Genomic DNA, 18047 nt, shown 5'->3' on the forward strand with positions numbered 1-18047 from the left:
CACTTGTCATAAAGACTTTTATTAGACTGTCACAACAGTCATAAATAAAACAGAATTGATGCTTCACTTCAGTATGAAGCCAGTATGTGTATTTCCAATACAGGGCTAACTAGACATCCCATAATGAAGTTGCCCATAGATGCTGACACTGGGTCAGTTTAGCATTCTCCCCACTAATGGTAATGTAGAGGATTGGGGGAGGGGAAGCTGGTCCTAGATTTGTACCAAGGCGGAAACTTCACCCCGGAGTTCAAAGTTAGTTATGTCTGGGGCCTGGAGTTTCACCTGGTTGCTTCGTCATGATTGTGTCCAGTATACCTTAGTGGACAGATTCTGCTGAGCTGGACATGAGGATACCAAGTGGGAGGGAAGAAAAGAGGAGACTCGCTCCACCATCACTCCATCTGGTCAGTCTGTTCCAGGTCATGGGAGTAACAGCATTTTTCACCGTGTGTGCATTTACCCTGGAGAGAGAGGGGGAGGGGGGAGAGGGGGGCAGAAAAGGGAGGGGGAAAAACATGTGTAAGACATAATGAGGGGTTGTGTGTCCTATGGAAAATAATGAATGACAGAAGATGATCAACTAGACACGAGCAGAGTGAAACTGACCTTCCTTTCCCAGAACACATAGAGCCCCGTGTTGATTATCCCTTTCACACCAAGGCTAGAATGTAACATATTTACCACTAGAAATGTGTTCAACATCCACTGAAGTAGCTAGCAAGTTACCTAGATTGCTTGGTTACCAAGGCAACTACTGTAGCTAACAGACTCTAGTTTAGCTAACCCAACCATCAGTCTTAGCTGGCTATTATGAAAATCATATTAAAAAACAATACTTTTTCCAATTAGACTTACTTTAAAAAGCAGCTCAAACTAAATATGTATAAGCCCTTCAATTCTACCGTGCGTTATAGGGAAATATTGCAAGCTCTAGAATGCCCTTCAAGCCAATAAGTATTTACCAATGCCAGTTTAGGTTTATTATTGTGTGGAAAATGTATCTGTAATAATAGCTGAAGTGTTTTGATGATTCATAATTAATGAGGCACTGTCTGTTGCTGGGGAGATAGAACACCTTGTTCTCTGGTAGTGTACGGTTACCATGCCGACAGTGTTATTATGAAAAGAACAGAGTGTGCTCACACCCTTCAGAACATTTCCCCAAAGAGAAAGCTCCTGTGAAACTCCTGCCTCTACACAGGCAGACCAATTCTGATCGGTTTTCTCCTAATAGCCTTTTTTGAGAAATCAAATCAGATCTTTTCACATCAGATCTTTTTTTAGAGCTGGTCTGATTGGTCAAAATACCAATTAGTGTAAAAAGATCAGCATTGGGCTGCCTGTAAACGCGGCCTTACAATTCTACTATGTCTATATGGTTATTGTGGGGTGTTTCCCTGAACCTTTTGCAAGGGAAGCTCTTGCAACTTTCAGACTTTCTGAATCTTGTGTAATGCAATGCCTAGTGCTCCCATACCTTCCTGAACCTCTTGCAGGGGAAGCTCTTAAGCTGGGTGGCGTCTGTGATCTGGTTCTTCCTCTTGTTTTGACCCTGTTTCCTCCTGTCCTCCAGGTCTGATGAGATACCACCACTAAGAGAGAGGAAGACAACAAATTGAGACTCTGCATGCAGAATTCTGTGAAAATATCCTCTGTATACAATGGAAAACACCAAATGAAGCATGCAGAGCAGAATTAGGCCGGTACCCGCCAATGATCAAAACCCTAAAAGAAAGCAATTCCCAAACCTTCCATAACAAAGTCATCACCTACAGAGAGATGAACCTGGAGAAGAGTCCCCTAAGCAAGCTGGTCCTGGGGCTCTGTTCACAAATACACCCCACAGAGCCCCAGGACAGCAGCACAATTAGACCCAACCAAATCATGAGAAAACAAAAAGATAATTACTTGACACATTGGAAAGAATTAACAAAAAAACAGAGCAAACTAGATGCTATTTGGCCCTACACAGAGAGTACACAGTGGCAGAATACCTGACCACTGTGACTGACCCAAAATTAAGGAAAGCTTTGACTATGTACAGACTCAGTGAGCATAGCCTTGCTATTGAGAAAGGCTGCCGTAGGCAGACCTGGCTCTCAAGAGAAGACCGGCTATGTGCTCACTGCCCACAAAATGAGGTGGAAACTGAGGTGGAAACTGAGCTGCACTTCCTGACCTCCTGCCCAATGTATGACCATATTAGAGACACATATTTCCCTCAGATTACACAGACCAACAAAGAATTTGAAAACAAATCAAATTTTGATAAACTGGGTGAAATACCACAGTGTGCCATCACAGCAGCAAGATTTGTGACCTCAAGAAAAGGGCAACCAGTGAAGAACAAACACCATTGTAAATACAACCCATATTTACTTATTTCCCCTTTTGTACATTAACTATTTGTACATTGTTACAACACTGTATATAGACATGATATGACATTTGTAATGTCTTTATTCTTTTGGAACTTGTGTGAGTGTAATGTTTAATGTTCATTTTTTACTATGCATTTCACTATGTAAACATATGTTGAAAGACAGAAAGGAGAGAGAGAATATAACACAGTAAGAGGCAGGTGGAGAGAAACAGTGGGGAGGTTTAAACCAATACTGTATATATATTTATTTACCTGACTTCATGTTGAGATCATCATTAATAAGTGTCTGAGGGTCCGTACCCAGCCTTGGCAAGGGCCTTGGCCCCCAACTGGCCTGAGGGTTAGGGGTCAAGGACGGGGTTAGTATTAATAAGTGTCTGAGGGTCCGTACCCAGCCTTGGCAAGGGCCTTGGCCCCCAGCTGGCCTGAGGGTTAGGGGTCAAGGACGGGGTTAGTATTAATAAGTGTCTGAGGGTCCGTACCCAGCCTTGGCAAGGGCCTTGGCCCCCAGCTGGCCTGAGGGTTAGGGGTCAAGGACGGGGTTAGTATTAATAAGTGTATCCTACCCAGCATTGGTGCGGGCCTTGGCCCCCAGCTGGCCTGAGGGTTAGGGGTCAAGGACGGGGTTAGTATTAATAAGTGTATCGTACCCAGCATTGGCGCGGGCCTTGGGCCCCCAGAAAGGCTCAGGGTTCTCCTGGAAGCGGGTGAGGTGGCGACGGCGAGACTGGGGATTGGCATCCTCCCTCACATCAAAACACGCCTGTAGACTAGAGAGAGGTAGTGCGAGAGATGGGGGAGAGAGAGAGAGAGAGAGATGGGGAGGGGGAGAGAGCAAGAAGGGGGGACACAGGACATACCTTTTCCTAATATCCATAACCTTATTCATCACTACATTATACCATCTCTATGTTAAACTGTACTGGCATCTTCATCTCCCAGGCAGTTGGTTCAGTCCCAGACTTACATGGGTTCAGTATTGAGGATGTGGTGAGCAGGGCTGCTCTCTGACAGTCTGTCTCTCTTCACTGGATTGGACTTTTCCTACAGGATACAACATAACCACCACATACCGTCAAATCTACACCCGGATTGGACTGTTCCTACAGGATACAAGATAACCACCACATACTGTCAAATCTACACCCGGATTGGACTGTTCCTGCAGGATACAAGATAACCACCACATACTGTCAAATCTACACCCGGATTGGGACTTGGACTTTCAGTTTCATCCCATATTGAAATGGTTCCCATGGTGCATTGTGTCTTACCCAGCATCGCATGACGTCCCAGAGGACCCTGGGAGGAGCGTCCGTCTTTAGAGCATTCTTACAGGCATGAGACAAGGACACCCTGTGGCCTGCATGAAGCAGAGCCGACCTGGAGAGAGAGAGAGGGTGAGTGAGTTCAAGGATAGAGGGGTGGGGGGGGGGGCGAGTTGTATTTTATGTAATCAGAAAGGACAGTCTTATATGAGAGGGAGAGTAGGACCTGAATTGGAGCAGAGGGGGAGTGCTGCAGTGTACAGTGCTGCTCAGGTTGTCCACTGTGTAGTATAGAGGCACATCCTCCAGCTCCTGGACACACAGACAACAGTTAAAGTTTGGACATTACACCTGGCTCATCTTAGGCAGACCTCAGATCAGCTTGCCATTTCTCTTCTTACCCAATCCTACCATTAAGAGTGAGAACACCAACCTAACCTCAGATCAGCTGACCCTTTCTCCCAATCCTACCATAAAGAGTGAGAACACCAACCTAACCTCAGATCAGCTGACCCTTTCTCCCAATCCTACCATAAAGAGTGAGAACACCAACCTAACCTCAGATCAGCTGACCCTTTCTCCCAATCCTACCATTAAGAGTGAGAACACCAACCTAACCTTGGATCAGCATCAATGGAAGAATCTCAACTGCATACTCCTCACCTCCGCTCTCATCGCCTCCTTCTCAAAACCCATTGGAGGAAAAAGAGAAGTCCCTCATCTCTGACCTTCTCCTCCAATGGGTTTTGAGGAGGAGAGCAGCATGCAGTTGAGAAAAGGTCCCCCATGTCTTATTCCATGTAATATAAAGTGTATTTCAGACTGCTTCTTGTAGACCTATGACCCCCTAACCTCTCACCTCTGTGACCATGCCCTCTACGACCCCTAACCTCTCACCTCTGTGACCATGCCCTCTATGACCCCTAACCTCTCACCTCTGTGACCATGCTGAGCATGCCCTCTATGACCCCTAACCTCTCACCTCTGTGACCATGCTGAGCATGCCCTCTATGACCCCTAACCTCTCACCTCTGTGACCATGCTGAGCATGCCCTCTATGACCCCTAACCTCTCACCTCTGTGACCATGCTGAGCATGCCCTCTATGCGACGGGCGGTTCCAAAGCGGGACGGGTTCCCAGACACGGCAGATAGAACCTTCTGAACGAAGCTCACGTCATGGAGGGCCTCACCCCAGATAGGACCACCCAGCTACAGAGGAGGAGGAGGGAGAGACGGTGTCAGAGAGAATGCGTGAGAAAGTAAGAGACAAGGTGTGTGTGTGTGTGTCCTCACCTGGTGTCTGTGTCCACAGTGTTCACACTCTGCTCCGACCGGCGGTCCAGTGGCTGCAGAGTACTTTATACTGAAACACACAGAGAGAAACATTAACACACACAAGTTGCCCAACTCGACAGGAATAACCCATATAGAGAAATAGTGTCTTACTGGTTTCCCTGAGTCGTCCTCTTGCCCAGTCGTTGTAAGTGGAACGAGCCACAGCCAACACAGTTATACACCAACGCTTGTTTACTGAAACACCACATCAGGTGTAATGTCATCATATCTTCACAATAACAACTTTACAGTCCGTTATGAAGACTTCATGTCTAGATAAAGTGTTGTGTTACGGTGTGTGTGTGTGTGTCCATACCTTGCTGAGTTTTTGACCATGGCCTGTCCAGTGTGTACCCTGACAAACACTCGTATGTAGAAGTCCACACTGACACAGAGCAGGGGGTGGATGTACCGCTGGTACACACCAGCTCTCTGGTCCAGACTGTGTAGGATGATACGCAGAGCCTGGGGGAGGAGAGAGAAGAGGAGGGGGGTGGCGAGGGAGAAGAGGGGGGTGGCGAGGGAGAAGATGGGGGTGGCGAGGAGGGAGAAGAGGAGGGAGAAGAGGGGGGTGGCGAGGGAGAGAGGGAAAGTGGAGAAGGAGAGTTATGAGACAAGCTACACAGCAGGGACCAAACTCTCAAACTTCTATTCAAAATGTATTCACACAACTTCCCTAAATGTTCCTTCTACTACACACGTATTATTCCAACAAGGCTTTTCTTGCATCCAGTTTTTTATTTTATTTTACCCCCTTTTTGTCCCCAATTTGGTGGAATCCAATTGTTAGTAATTACTATCTTGTCTCATCGCTACAACTCCCGTACGGGCTCAGGAGAGACGAAGGTCATTTGCATCCAGTTGTAGTTGAAAATACACGCTGCTGGAATACAGTTTAGCCAAGCGTTCCTCACCATCTCATGACAGTACTTGGCTTTGATGGAGACAGAGCCGTATTTGCTGTAGCAGGTCTCCCCACTGTTACCAGCCATCACAGCCATGTCAGTACATGTCACACACAACAGACCTGGGGGAGAGAGAGACGTTTTTAGTAAAACCACACTGGAAAACACACTCAGTGTATCTGTCGCTGACACATAAACATGTTAAGTTAAGCAGAGAGAATCACTGACGGACATCTACGGACCTCCTTCACCGACAGCCTGGACGGCGGCATCCAGGAAGGGGGCGGGGCTTCCGTAGGGGTCCAGGTCTATGACATCATAGCGGTCCTTCTTCCCCCGCATCTCATACATCAGCATGCTGGAGGAACAAGACAGGGAGGGATTAACATGCTGGAGGAACGAGACGGAGAGGGATTAACATGATGGAAGAACGAGACGGGGAGGGATTAACATGGAGGAACGAGACGGGGAGGGATTAACATGCTGGAGGAACGAGACGGGGAGGGATTAACATGCTGGAGGAACGAGACGGGGAGGGATTAACATGCTGGAGGAACGAGACGGGGAGGGATTAACATGCTGGAGGAACGAGACGGGGAGGGATTAACATGCTGGAGGAACGAGACGGGGAGGGATTAACATGCTGGAGGAACGAGACGGGGAGGGATTAACATGGAGGAACGAGACGGGGAGGGATTAACATGCTGGAGGAACGAGACGGGGAGGGATTAACATGCTGGAGGAACGAGACGGGGAGGGATTAACATGCTGGAGGAACGAGACGGGGAGGGATTAACATGCTGGAGGAACGAGACGGGGAGGGATTAACATGCTGGAGGAACGAGACAGGGAGGGATTAACATGCTGGAGGAACGAGACAGGGAGGGATTAACATGCTGGAGGAACGAGACAGGGAGGGATTAACATGATGGGGGGGCCAGAGGTTAGGAGTAAGAGGTGGATCAAAAGAGAGGTAAAGGGGGAGAGACTGAATAATAGGGAGAAAAGATAAAGGGAGAGTGATAGTTTGACTTTGAGAAGACTGTCTGAGTGTGTCAGTGACCATAGATAAACAAATAAAGAAGAAAATAAGAGAAGAAAAGAATGAGATACATGAAGGAGAGAGCGACACCAACCTGGCATCTCTCTGGCTGGCCTGCAGTAGGTGTGTGACTCCGTTGTGCTGGGCATTGCGGGCGATGAGGGCAGCAGCCTTGGATGAGAAGTCGTTAGCCGTGACGCTACGTAGACCAGGCACCTCCAGAGCAAACCTCACAGAGCGTAGGCCAGACGCTGCCAGACCCTCCAACACACGCAGACCATTCTGGATGGAGAATGATAGGGTTAGATCACAAACACACTGGCAGACCATTGTGGAGAGAGGAGAACGGTAGGGTTAGAACACAAACACACTGGCAGACCATAGTGGAGAGAGGAGAACGGTAGGGTTAGGTCACAAACACACTGGCAGACCATTGTGGAGAGGAGAATGGTAGGGTTAGAATAACAACACACTGGCAGACCATTGTGGAGAGAGGAGAATGGTAGGGTTAGAATAACAACACAAACACACTGGCAGACCATTGTGGAGAGGAGAATGGTAGGGTTAGAATACCAACACACTGGCAGACCATTGTGGAGAGGAGAATGGTAGGGTTAGAATACCAACACACTGGCAGACCATTGTGGAGAGAGGAGAACGGTAGGGTTAGAATAACAACACAAACACACTGGCAGACCATTGTGGAGAGAGGAGAACGGTAGAGTTAGATCACAAACACACTGGCAGACCATTGCGGAGAGAGGAGAACGGTAGAGTTAGATCACAAACACACTGGCAGACCATTGTGGAGAGAGGAGAACGGTAGGGTTAGAATACCAACACACTGGCAGACCATTGTGGCGAGAGGAGAACGGTAGGGTTAGAATACCAACACAAACACACTGGCAGACCATTGTGGAGAGAGGAGAACAGTAGGGTTAGAACACAAACACACTGGCAGACCATTGTGGAGAGAGGAGAACGGTAGGGTTAGAACACAAACACACTGGCAGACCATTGTGGAGAGAGGAGAATGGTAGGGTTAGAACACAAACACACTGGCAGACCATTGTGGAGAGAGGAGAATGGTAGGGTTAGAATACCAACACACTGGCAGACCATTGTGGAGAGAGGAGAACGGTAGGGTTAGAATACCAACACAAACACACTGGCAGACCATTGTGGAGAGAGGAGAATGGTAGGGTTGGAACATGGATGCACACACACACACACGCTTTTTCATACCTTACAGCGCTCCCCCACTGAAGCAGTTACGACTGGCTCCTCTCCTCCTTCCTCCCCTGTCTGCATCTCTGTCTCCTCTTTCTTCTCGTCAGCTAGATTGACCACCACCCTCTCCTTCTCCCCTGGCACTACCACCTTCACCCCCCTCCGGGCCATCTGCTCCCGGGCAAACTCTGTAACCACCGCACACCTGGAGAGAAGGGGGGGGGCAAGACGGAGACATGAGATGAACAACCAGCTAGCTACCATAGCCTGTACCTGTGATGAACAACCAGCTAGCTACCATAGCCTGTACCTGTGATGAACCACCAGCTAGCTACCATAGCCTGTACCTGTGATGAACAACCAGCTAGCTACCATAGCCTGTACCTGTGATGAACCACCAGCTAGCTACCATAGCCTGTACCTGTGATGAACAGCCAGCTAGCTACCATAGCCTGTATCTGTGATGAACAACCAGCTAGCTACCATAGCCTGTACCTGTGATGAACAACCAGCTAGCTACCATAGCCTGTATCTGTGATGAACAACCAGCTAGCTACCATAGCCTGTACCTGTGATGAACAACCAGCTAGCTACCACAGCCTGTATCTGTGATGAACAACCAGCTAGCTACCATAGCCTGTACCTGTGATGAACAACCAGCTAGCTACCATAGCCTGAGCCATATTTATTGTACCTTCATTTAACTAGGCAAGTCAATAAAGAACAAATTCTTAATTAATGACGGCCTACATGTAAAGCCCCCCCCCCCCGGTCAAACCCTCCTCTAACCCAGACGATGCTGGGCCAATAGTGCACCGCTATATGGGACTCCCGATCACAGCTGGTTGCGATACAGCCCGGGATCGAACCCAGGTCTCTAGTGGCGCCACTAATTTATTTTATCTATACTGAACAAAATTATAAACTCTACATGTAAAGTGTTCCATGTTTCATGAGCTGAAATAAAAGATCCCAAAAATGTTCCATATGCACAAAAAGCTTACTTCTCAAAATGAGCACAAATGAGTTTATATCCCTGTACCATCCTTTGCAAAGATAATCCATCCACCTGACAGGTGGCATATCAAGAAGCTCATTAAACAACATGATCATTACACAGGCGCACTTTGTGCTGGGGACAATAAAAGGCCATTCTAAAATGTGCAGTTTTGTCACACAGTAATGCCACAGACATCTCATGTTGAGGGAGTGTGCAATTGGCATGCTGACTGCAGGAATGTCCACCAGAGCTGTTGCCAGAGAATTGACTGTTCATTTCTCTACCAGAAGCTGCCTCCAACGTCATTTTAGAGAACTTGGCAGTACATCCAACCGGCCTCACAACCGCAGACCACGTGTGGCCAGCCCAGGACCTCCACATCCAGCTTCTTCACCTGAGGGGTCGTCTGAGACCTGCCACCATGTCAGCTGATGAAAATGAGTTTGCACACCTGAAGCATTTCTGCACCAACTGTCAGAAACCATTTCAGGGAAGCTGATCTGATTGACCTGACTGCAGTTCAGCATCGTAACTGACTTCAGTGGGCAAATGATCACCTTCAATGGCCACTGGCAGGCTGGAGAGGTGTGCTCTTCATGGATGAATCCTGGTTTCAACTGTACCAGGCAGATGACAGACAACGTGTATGGTGTCGTGTGGGCGAGCGGTTTGCTGATGTCAATGTTTTGAACAGTGTCCCATGGTGGCAGTGGGATGATGGTATGGGCAGGCATGAGGTACAAACATCGAACACAATTGCATTTTATTGTTGGCAATTTGGATGCACAGAGATACCGTGATGAGATCCTGAGGCAATTTGTCGTGCCATTTATCTGCCGTCATCACCTCATGTTTCAGCATGATAATGCACGGCCCCATGTCACAAGAATCTGTACACGATTCCTGGAAGCTGAAAATGTCCCAGTTCTTCCATAGCCTGCATACTCACCAGACATGTCAGCCTTTGAGCATGTTTGGGATGCTCTGGATCGATGTATACGACAACATGTTCCAGTTCCCACCAATATCCAGAAACTTCGCACAGGCATTGAAGAGAAGTGGGACAACATTTCACAGGCCACAATCAACAGCCTGATCAACTCTATGTGAAGGAGATGTGTCGCACTGCATGAGGCAAATGGTGGTCACAACAGATACTGACTGGGTTTCTGATCCACACCCCTACCTTTTTTAAAGTATCTGTGACCAACAGATGTGTATTTGTATTCCCAGTCATGTGAAATCTATAGATTAGGGCCATAGACTGGGGCCATAGACTGGGGCCATAGACTGGGGCCTAATTCATTTACTTCAATTGACTGATTTCCTTGTATGAACTGTAATTCAGTAAACTCTTTGAAATTGTTGCATGTTGCGGTTATATTTTTATTCAGTGTAAATACATGGCTCTGACTATAGCTATACTTTCTTCGCAGATTCAGCTCTACATAAGCCACGTTGAATGCAGTTTCTTCAACTGAAGGCTAACAGACCCATAGGAAAACATCCAAATTGCAATGTATGCATATATCCCATAATATGTCCAGGGACAAGGTATATGTTGACAATGCAGCCTTGAGCTGAATGTTGGGCCAGCTAAGGGATAAAAGACCATTAGGGGTGTATTCGTAAGTGCACACCACAGCAAACTGTATGAGAGTTTCTATTGGACAAATTCAGGTAGGTCCCTCTGTTTCGTTTACTTCCTAGTGAATAAGCCCCATCAGTCAAACTCACGTCAGATCTCTGTTGAACTCCTGCACAGGGTTGTAAAACACCTCGTTGGCACTGGGAAACAATATGGCTGCCTTGCCCTCCCTGACAACTGTCTCCCCTGGCAACAACCCCGTTGTCGGGGGCATCTCCTGGTCAGGTGTTGAGGCAGCTGGACTTGGGTTCAAGCCCTCCATTGGGGCTCCAGAAGTAGGGGGCTGAGGCTTGGTGTCTACCCCGGACAGGGTTGTGTTAACTTGTGGATCCTGAGGGGCCCTGAGGGGCTCCATGGTTCTCAGTCCCCTGTAGGCAACACTGCCAACTGTCCTTAGAATCCTCTGGTGGGTGAAGGGTACAGTTAAGAGGGGGAGTAGCCGAGCAGTGATGATCAGCATAGGGCACTTCTCAGTCCTGGAAGAAATGACAACAATGTGTTATAACGGTCACAGTTGTCACACACACATTGATCATGACTATCAGTGCCATTACATTACACATAAGAGTCATCAGACGAAGGCGTCTACTGTCCCGGGGGAGTTTTGTTAAGAGACCAGATGCTCGGTCTTAACGCGCATCGCTTGCGGTGTAGAGTAAGTGTATATTTTGCATTTGTTTAATTATTTTTGATGTCATATGAAAGGCATGGGTTTTATGTTTCTAGAACCATATTGCAATTGAGAATCGATTCACGTTTAGATGGAGTCAGAGACAGTAAATTATACCTCTGAAAATAACATAGGTCTGTCTCCTTAAGGACCTTAAGGAGTCAAGTTAGAGTACATATTGGGCTAGGTTTTTTATTTTTTTTATTTACATTTTACCTTTATTTAACTAGGCAAGTCAGTTAAGAACAAAGTCTTATTTTCAATGAGGGCCTAGGAACAGAACGACAGACTTGAACTTGCAACCTTTTGGTTACGAGTCCAATGTACTAACCACTAGGCTACCCTGCCGCCCCAGGTTACACAGTACTGATGGAAAAACAGATATTGGTTCGACTTGGGGCTCTTCCTCCACAGTTTAGACCAGAGCATGAACTGACAACACACACAGAGAAAATGAGCTGTTGGACAAAGACTGTTAGCTAAACCATGGTTTGAAGCAAAGATGATCTATAACGTTACTGATGCCTGAGCTGAAGTCAGAGCAGCTTGCTATGGTAGCACGCTAGCTACATAAACCAGGGCGCACCCCCTTCAATGTAGTCAGAGCTTGTTTTGTAAGAGAGAAAAAAAGACACCAGCAATCTAACTAACATGGACATTCACACCATACAAGTTATGATAAAACACTTGCAACTTTTACATGCTGACACCGGCTAAGTTCACAATGCTAGCTAACTGACTGCATTGAAATGAACCGAAGCGCTAACTAGCTAGCTACCGGTATTTAGCTATCAAGTAAGATAAAAACGATTACCTTATCTGCGGCGCACTTTCCCAAGTTGACAACTTAAAATATAGCTGTATTTGATGATTATGGATATTTACTGTATGACAACGGTAATAACTCACTAGCTATTTGTTGCAAAACTCAAGTTAACACATGGACGCAGATATGCACGAACCACAACTACAGAAACCCGCAGAACCAAACAGAAAGAGGTAAAAAGGCGTTTCGAATTCTTCTTCTTCCGCTGAGGTTTAAGGGCGGTTAGTACATGTTGCATTACCGCCACCTACTAGACTGGATTACAACTCGCTTCTCCTTTGCTTGAAAAAAATCTATATCCAAATACCCTACCATGTAACACTACACTCACTAAAAAATAAAAATAATTACAAAATATCACCACCCTACTCCACTATGTAAATCTATTTAGTCAGGCCTCTACCTCAGGCCAACAACCTGAAAGGATGGGACACCACCACAACACACCCTGTAACTCTTCTGATGTCACGTCTCGCACACCCAAATACCTCTCTGCAGCTGCCACCACAACCTCAATTTGCTGCGACTTACATTCCATCCCTGCAGTACAGTTGATAACCATTACTATAAATTCTAAATATCCAGTCTCACTGAAACATATAACACTTGTTGGCCTATCCATCTGTACTGGTACAGATATACTACTCACACCACTCCTCCCTCTGTTCTGGTAGAGATCTACTACTCACACCACTCCTCCATCTGTACTGGTACAGATATACTACTGACACCACTCCTCTCAGGATCCCTCCATCTCTTCTGGTAGAGATCTACTACTCACACCACTCCTCTCAGGATCCCTCCATCTGTACTGGTACAGATATACTACTGACACCACTCCTCTCAGGATCCCTCCATCTCTTCTGGTAGAGATCTACTACTCACATCACTCCTCTCAGGATCCCTCCATCTGTTCTGGTACAGATATACTACTCACACCACTCCTCTCAGGATCACAAAGCAACAAAGCATCCTTCACTCATGCAGCCAAACATACCCTCGTAAAACTGACTATCCTACCAATCCTTGACTTCGGTGATGTCATTTACAAAATAGCCTCCAACACTCTACTCAGCAAATTGGATGCAGTCTATCACAGTCCATCCGTTTTGTCACCAAAGCCCCATATACTACCCACCACTGCGACCTGTATGCTCTCGTTGGCTGGCCCTCGCTTCACATTCGTCGCCAAACCCACTGGTTCCAGGTAATCTATAAGTCTTTGCTAGGTAAAGCCCCGCGGCAGGGTGGTTGGAGCGTTGGGCTAGTAACCGAAAGGTTGCAAGTTCAAATCCCCGAGCTGACAAGGTACAAATCTGTCATTCTGCCCCTGAACAAGGCAGTTAACCCACTGTTCCTAGGCTGTCATTGAAAATAAGAATTTGTTCTTAACTGACTTGCCTAGTTAAATAAAGGTAAAATTAAAAAATACAATAGAATCTCAGCTCACTAGTCACCATAGCAGCACCCACCCAGAGCACGCGCTCCAGCAGGTATATTTCACTGGTCACCCCCAAAGCCAATTCCTCCTTCAGCCGCCTTTCTTTCCAGTTCTCTGCTGCCAATGACTGGAACAAACTACAAAAATCACTGAAGCTGTAAATTCATATCTCCCTCACCAGCTGTCAGAGCAGCTCACAGATCACTGCACCTGTACATAGCTCATCTGTAAATAGCCCAACCAACTGCCTCATTCCCAAACTGTTATTTATTTTGCTCCTTTGCACCCCAGTATCTCTACTTGCACATTCATCTTCTGCACATTTATCACTCCAGTGTTTAATTGCTATATTGTAATTATTTCGCCGCTATGGCCTATTTATTGCCTTCCCTCACTTATCCTACGTCATTTGCATACACTGTATATAGACTTTTTCTATTGTATTATTGACTGTATGTTTGTTTATTCCATGTGTAACTCTGGTCGAAATTGACACACAAAAAAAAATGTCATTAAAAAAAAATGTGCCATGGCATCAGCAAAAAGACCTGCTCCGACTCTGTCAACATATCCTTTGTTTGGCCGCCTTTCCTTCCAGTTCTCCGCTGCCAATAAATAGAACGAATTGCAAAAATCACTGAAGCTGGAGACTCACATCTCCCTCTCTGACTTTAAGCATCAGCTGTCAGAGCTGCTTACCGATCACTGTACCTGTGCACAGCCAATCTGTAAATAGCACACCCAACTACCTCATCCCCATATTGGTATTTAGCTTTTTTCTCTTTTGCACCCCAGTATCTCTACTTGCACATCATCATCTGCACATCTATCACTCCAGTGTTAATGCTAATTGTAATTATTTAGCCTCCATGGTCTATTTATTGCCTTACCTCCCTAATCTTCTACATTTGCACACACTGTACATAGATTTTTCTATTGTGTTACTGACTGTACGTTTGTTTATGTGTAACTCTGTGTTGTTGTTTGTGTCGCACTGCTTTGCTTTATCATGGCCAGGTCACAGTTGTAAATGACAACTTGTTCTCAACTAGCTTACCTGGTTAAATAAAGGTGAAATAAACAATAATTTAAAAAATAATAATTCTGATCCCCAGCCCCATGGACATCCCAAAATTCCTTTGCCTCATGCCCTTCTGCACACTTCTCACACCTAGGAACCTCCCTCCTACACACTGCTGCCACATGCCCATGAGCTTGACACCTGTAACAATGTAATGTATTCAGCACCAACCTTTGTCAGGCAAAGACTCAACATCAAAACTCAAAAGAACAGACAATGACAATTCTGTTTCACTACTCACACCCCTGTCTGCGTCGCACCAAACGACGAGCATCACAAACACCCCAGGAATCTTCCCCTTCATTTAGTCAACTTTGACATTTACTGCTACCCCAGTAATCACTGCTTTCAATGGCGCCCTTTTCTTGAGAGCAAAACAATTCACATTTCTTGCGCCCACATTTCAAATGAGAGAAGAAAATGCATATAGAGTACCACAGTATGAGTCATAATACCCATAAAACCTAGCGGTCAAACGGATTCACCTATATAATGTTAGCTAAATGTAGTAATTAATCAATTGGCAACATGTCTTTAAATGGACAATTCTGTGAACTTTCTTGTGCAAGTTTTAAATTTAAACACATTACCTGTTAGCAAAGGTGTCAGCTAGAGATGACGTGCAGGAGCTTGCAGGGATTTGTAGTCTTGTACGTCTACTTTGATGCTAATAAGCAGTTTCGAATCAGAGACTACTATATTGATAAAAGTCACCTTGTCCGACAGGTTTATATGGTGATCAAAACGCCACACCAGGGTAAGCCTACATGAAACACAGCCCTTAGTTTTGGGGTTTCTAAAATCCCCTATGGTGGAAAAATGATTGGAACCTTTTCCCTGTTTGACCACTAGGTTTTATGGGTATTATGACACATCCACTATGCAGCTCTATATAGAGTTACTAATTCCTATTTCTATGAGAGAATTCTCATAACTGGGTCATATTCATTCTGCACCAAATGGACTGAAACAGGGAGAGATTCTTTAGTTTTTCGTGTTCTGTTGCAAAACATTTTACTAAGGTGTATTGTAATGAACATGTATTTTGTAATAGAAAGACAAAGGACAGAGCGGTCATTCATCTGGCGGTTTGACTACTTTCCATGCCTTGAATGTGCGAAGAATATATATTTTTAAAGTTACATGAAAAGCCTTAATTTAACAGGCCTAAATGTGATACTGTAGATAAAAGTAGTGTTTTAAATGTTGTTTTGTTCTGTTTCCATTTGAAGTCATATGAGGCGCATATGATAGGATTAGGAGGCAAGAAGCAATAAAATGTTGGCGATGAGAGATGCCTCATTTTTTCACATGTTTTCCTCATCTCTGGCACTGTATGCAGCAGCATGTACGTGACAATTATCATTGCCATCATGATTCCAAGTGATACCCTGAACGCGTCAGGGCTAGAGCATTTATAATACGTATGATTAAAGAGAATTATGAATTGTTATGAAATTATTAATTATCATTATTTAACATCTAACGCGGGAGGTGGCGCTCGTCTAACAACAATTATGGCCATGATGAAGAAAGATGCATTTTGACAGTAAGAAAGAACTGTATCTAGGCAGCTCTATAGCTTTTCCCATTGCTTGAATGCAGATGGTAGTTTGTACTCTATGCGCGTACTATAGACGCCTAGGGGCTCACCTGAGAAGTCTAGACATACGAAAATAGCACATTCAGCACCCGCAGCGAGCTCTGAATCCAACCGGGGGGAGATTTAAGCCTTACCGGCGGCTTCCCGTCGATCTCCACTCTGAATCACCAGTCAACTGGGCTGTCTGGACAAGAGGGAGTCCCACACAGGTATGGGAGAGACGGAAAATGTGTGTGTGATTTGAATTGAGCAGTTGATGGAGACCGACAGGGGCATCCGGGTTGGTTGGGGACGCTTTCTGTCTGAGAGATCGGTTAGCTCTGTGATCTTTTCCTCCACCTCTGGGTACCGTTTTGGGCTCCCTCGACAGCTCTGTGCTCTGCTTCTCCACCTGTGCTGTGCTCACACACTGAATGGCTGCCTGTAGAGAGGGAGAGGACCGAACGCTTCTGCACTACTCCATTGAAACACTTTCCAACGGAATATAGCGAGGGGGGTGAGTTTTACCAGGGTTCACCGGGGTCAGAAAGGATACGGGAACTCGTCGAGGTGTTTGCGGCGGCTAGCGGCTCTTCTTCGGGGAGGAATTGAGAGCGGTTCCGTGTGAGTTTTTTGGGGAGTGGGCGGGTTAGTTAGCTATTGTTTTTGGGAAGGTGTGTGGTGGGGGATGGGCTGAGTTGGAACACCGAACAGCAGCACCAACAAAACTTTAACCACTTTAGTGGCTATATAGCTACCGTGTATGCTTCACACTCACACTGCCTGCCAACACCGCGGGTTGTCCAGTCTGCCTTTCAACGGTGAGTTCACAGCAATCCGCGCTCTCTCTCGCTCTTTATTCCTCAACTTTTGAAACGCGGCCGGGTTTTACCTGGATGTTTCGTTGAACAGTGACATTTTCCCAGTAGAATGAGTCTACTCCTAACAGAAATGATTAATGCGATTGGGGTTTTATGTACATCGCGTGTTGTCGTTAACTGGTTAAATTGGTGTCTTGGCTAGCAGGAACTCATAGGCTAACAGCTATATCGCCACTCGCTGCAAGCATGCATGGTTCAGTCTGACTCGCCCCCCCCCCAGATGCTTGCCTACGTTTGTCCCGGATTGACCTGTTGAGTGTTGACCGGAGACCACCCCCAAGCTACCTCCCAAAAATAACTAAAATATTTATATATTCATATTTTTACTAAACGGAACTTTAATTGGATGATCCATTGTTTCGGGCGACAAATAATTAATTTTGGTGATAACTCAGCTAGCGCCGGGTTACGTTATGCGATGGGCTAACCCCAAATAAAAAAGTAGTGTATCCCGAGTAGCTAGCCTAGGCCCAAGGAGGTAACTCTAACCGACAGCACTGGCACAGAGTGGGGGCGAGAGCGGCGGGGGATGCGAACTCCTGAATATTTTATTTGTTCTACTATTTTTGTGACATAATTCGTGCCGTTGTCTTTTAGCTAGTTTGATAGAGCAAATGAAGGGCTGCATCGACATAAACAGAGAGAGAGAACCGGTGATCAAGTATTTTTTTGTTATCCAACCGTCCGCTCTTTCCGTCGCCCCCCGGCCCGTGCCAGCCCGAGCGCTCCGAATCTCACGGGGCAAAGATA

The 18047-nt window shown here is 46.1% G+C and overlaps 2 protein-coding genes across 7 annotated transcripts in view; one reads left to right on the forward strand and one right to left on the reverse strand.

Annotated features, from left to right (window-relative positions):
- On the reverse strand, positions 1-17389 carry LOC109880958 (tRNA (guanine(26)-N(2))-dimethyltransferase). Of its 6 annotated transcripts, none has more exons than XM_031811283.1 (16): positions 16488-16564; positions 10906-11292; positions 8184-8373; positions 7033-7220; positions 6139-6254; positions 5906-6018; positions 5308-5456; positions 5103-5186; positions 4950-5019; positions 4731-4865; positions 3881-3966; positions 3661-3769; positions 3354-3430; positions 3037-3156; positions 1481-1595; positions 1-464 (listed from the first exon to the last, which is right to left on the reverse strand). In XM_031811283.1, exons 1-16 carry the CDS (start codon positions 16517-16519, stop codon positions 396-398), a joined length of 2040 nt encoding a protein of 679 aa, XP_031667143.1. In that variant the 5' UTR covers positions 16520-16564; the 3' UTR covers positions 1-395. The 6 variants fall into 6 exon arrangements, with proteins under 6 accessions (XP_031667143.1, XP_031667146.1, XP_031667145.1 ...); XM_031811286.1 differs by lacking the exon at positions 16488-16564 and adding an exon at positions 12301-12483; XM_031811285.1 differs by lacking the exon at positions 16488-16564 and adding an exon at positions 17195-17389 and having other exon boundaries at positions 3-464.
- The window catches only part of LOC109880960 (nucleus accumbens-associated protein 1), a 12531-nt gene continuing 11330 nt past the window's right edge, over positions 16847-18047 (forward strand). The window contains exon 1 of the mRNA XM_031811295.1: positions 16847-17040. The gene's annotated coding sequence lies outside the window, so the exon portion shown is untranslated. The remainder of the gene's footprint in view (positions 17041-18047) is intronic.

This window comes from Oncorhynchus kisutch, unplaced genomic scaffold (assembly GCF_002021735.2).
Source record: "Oncorhynchus kisutch isolate 150728-3 unplaced genomic scaffold, Okis_V2 Okis01b-Okis20b_hom, whole genome shotgun sequence".
NCBI classification, from domain to species: domain Eukaryota; kingdom Metazoa; phylum Chordata; class Actinopteri; order Salmoniformes; family Salmonidae; genus Oncorhynchus; species Oncorhynchus kisutch.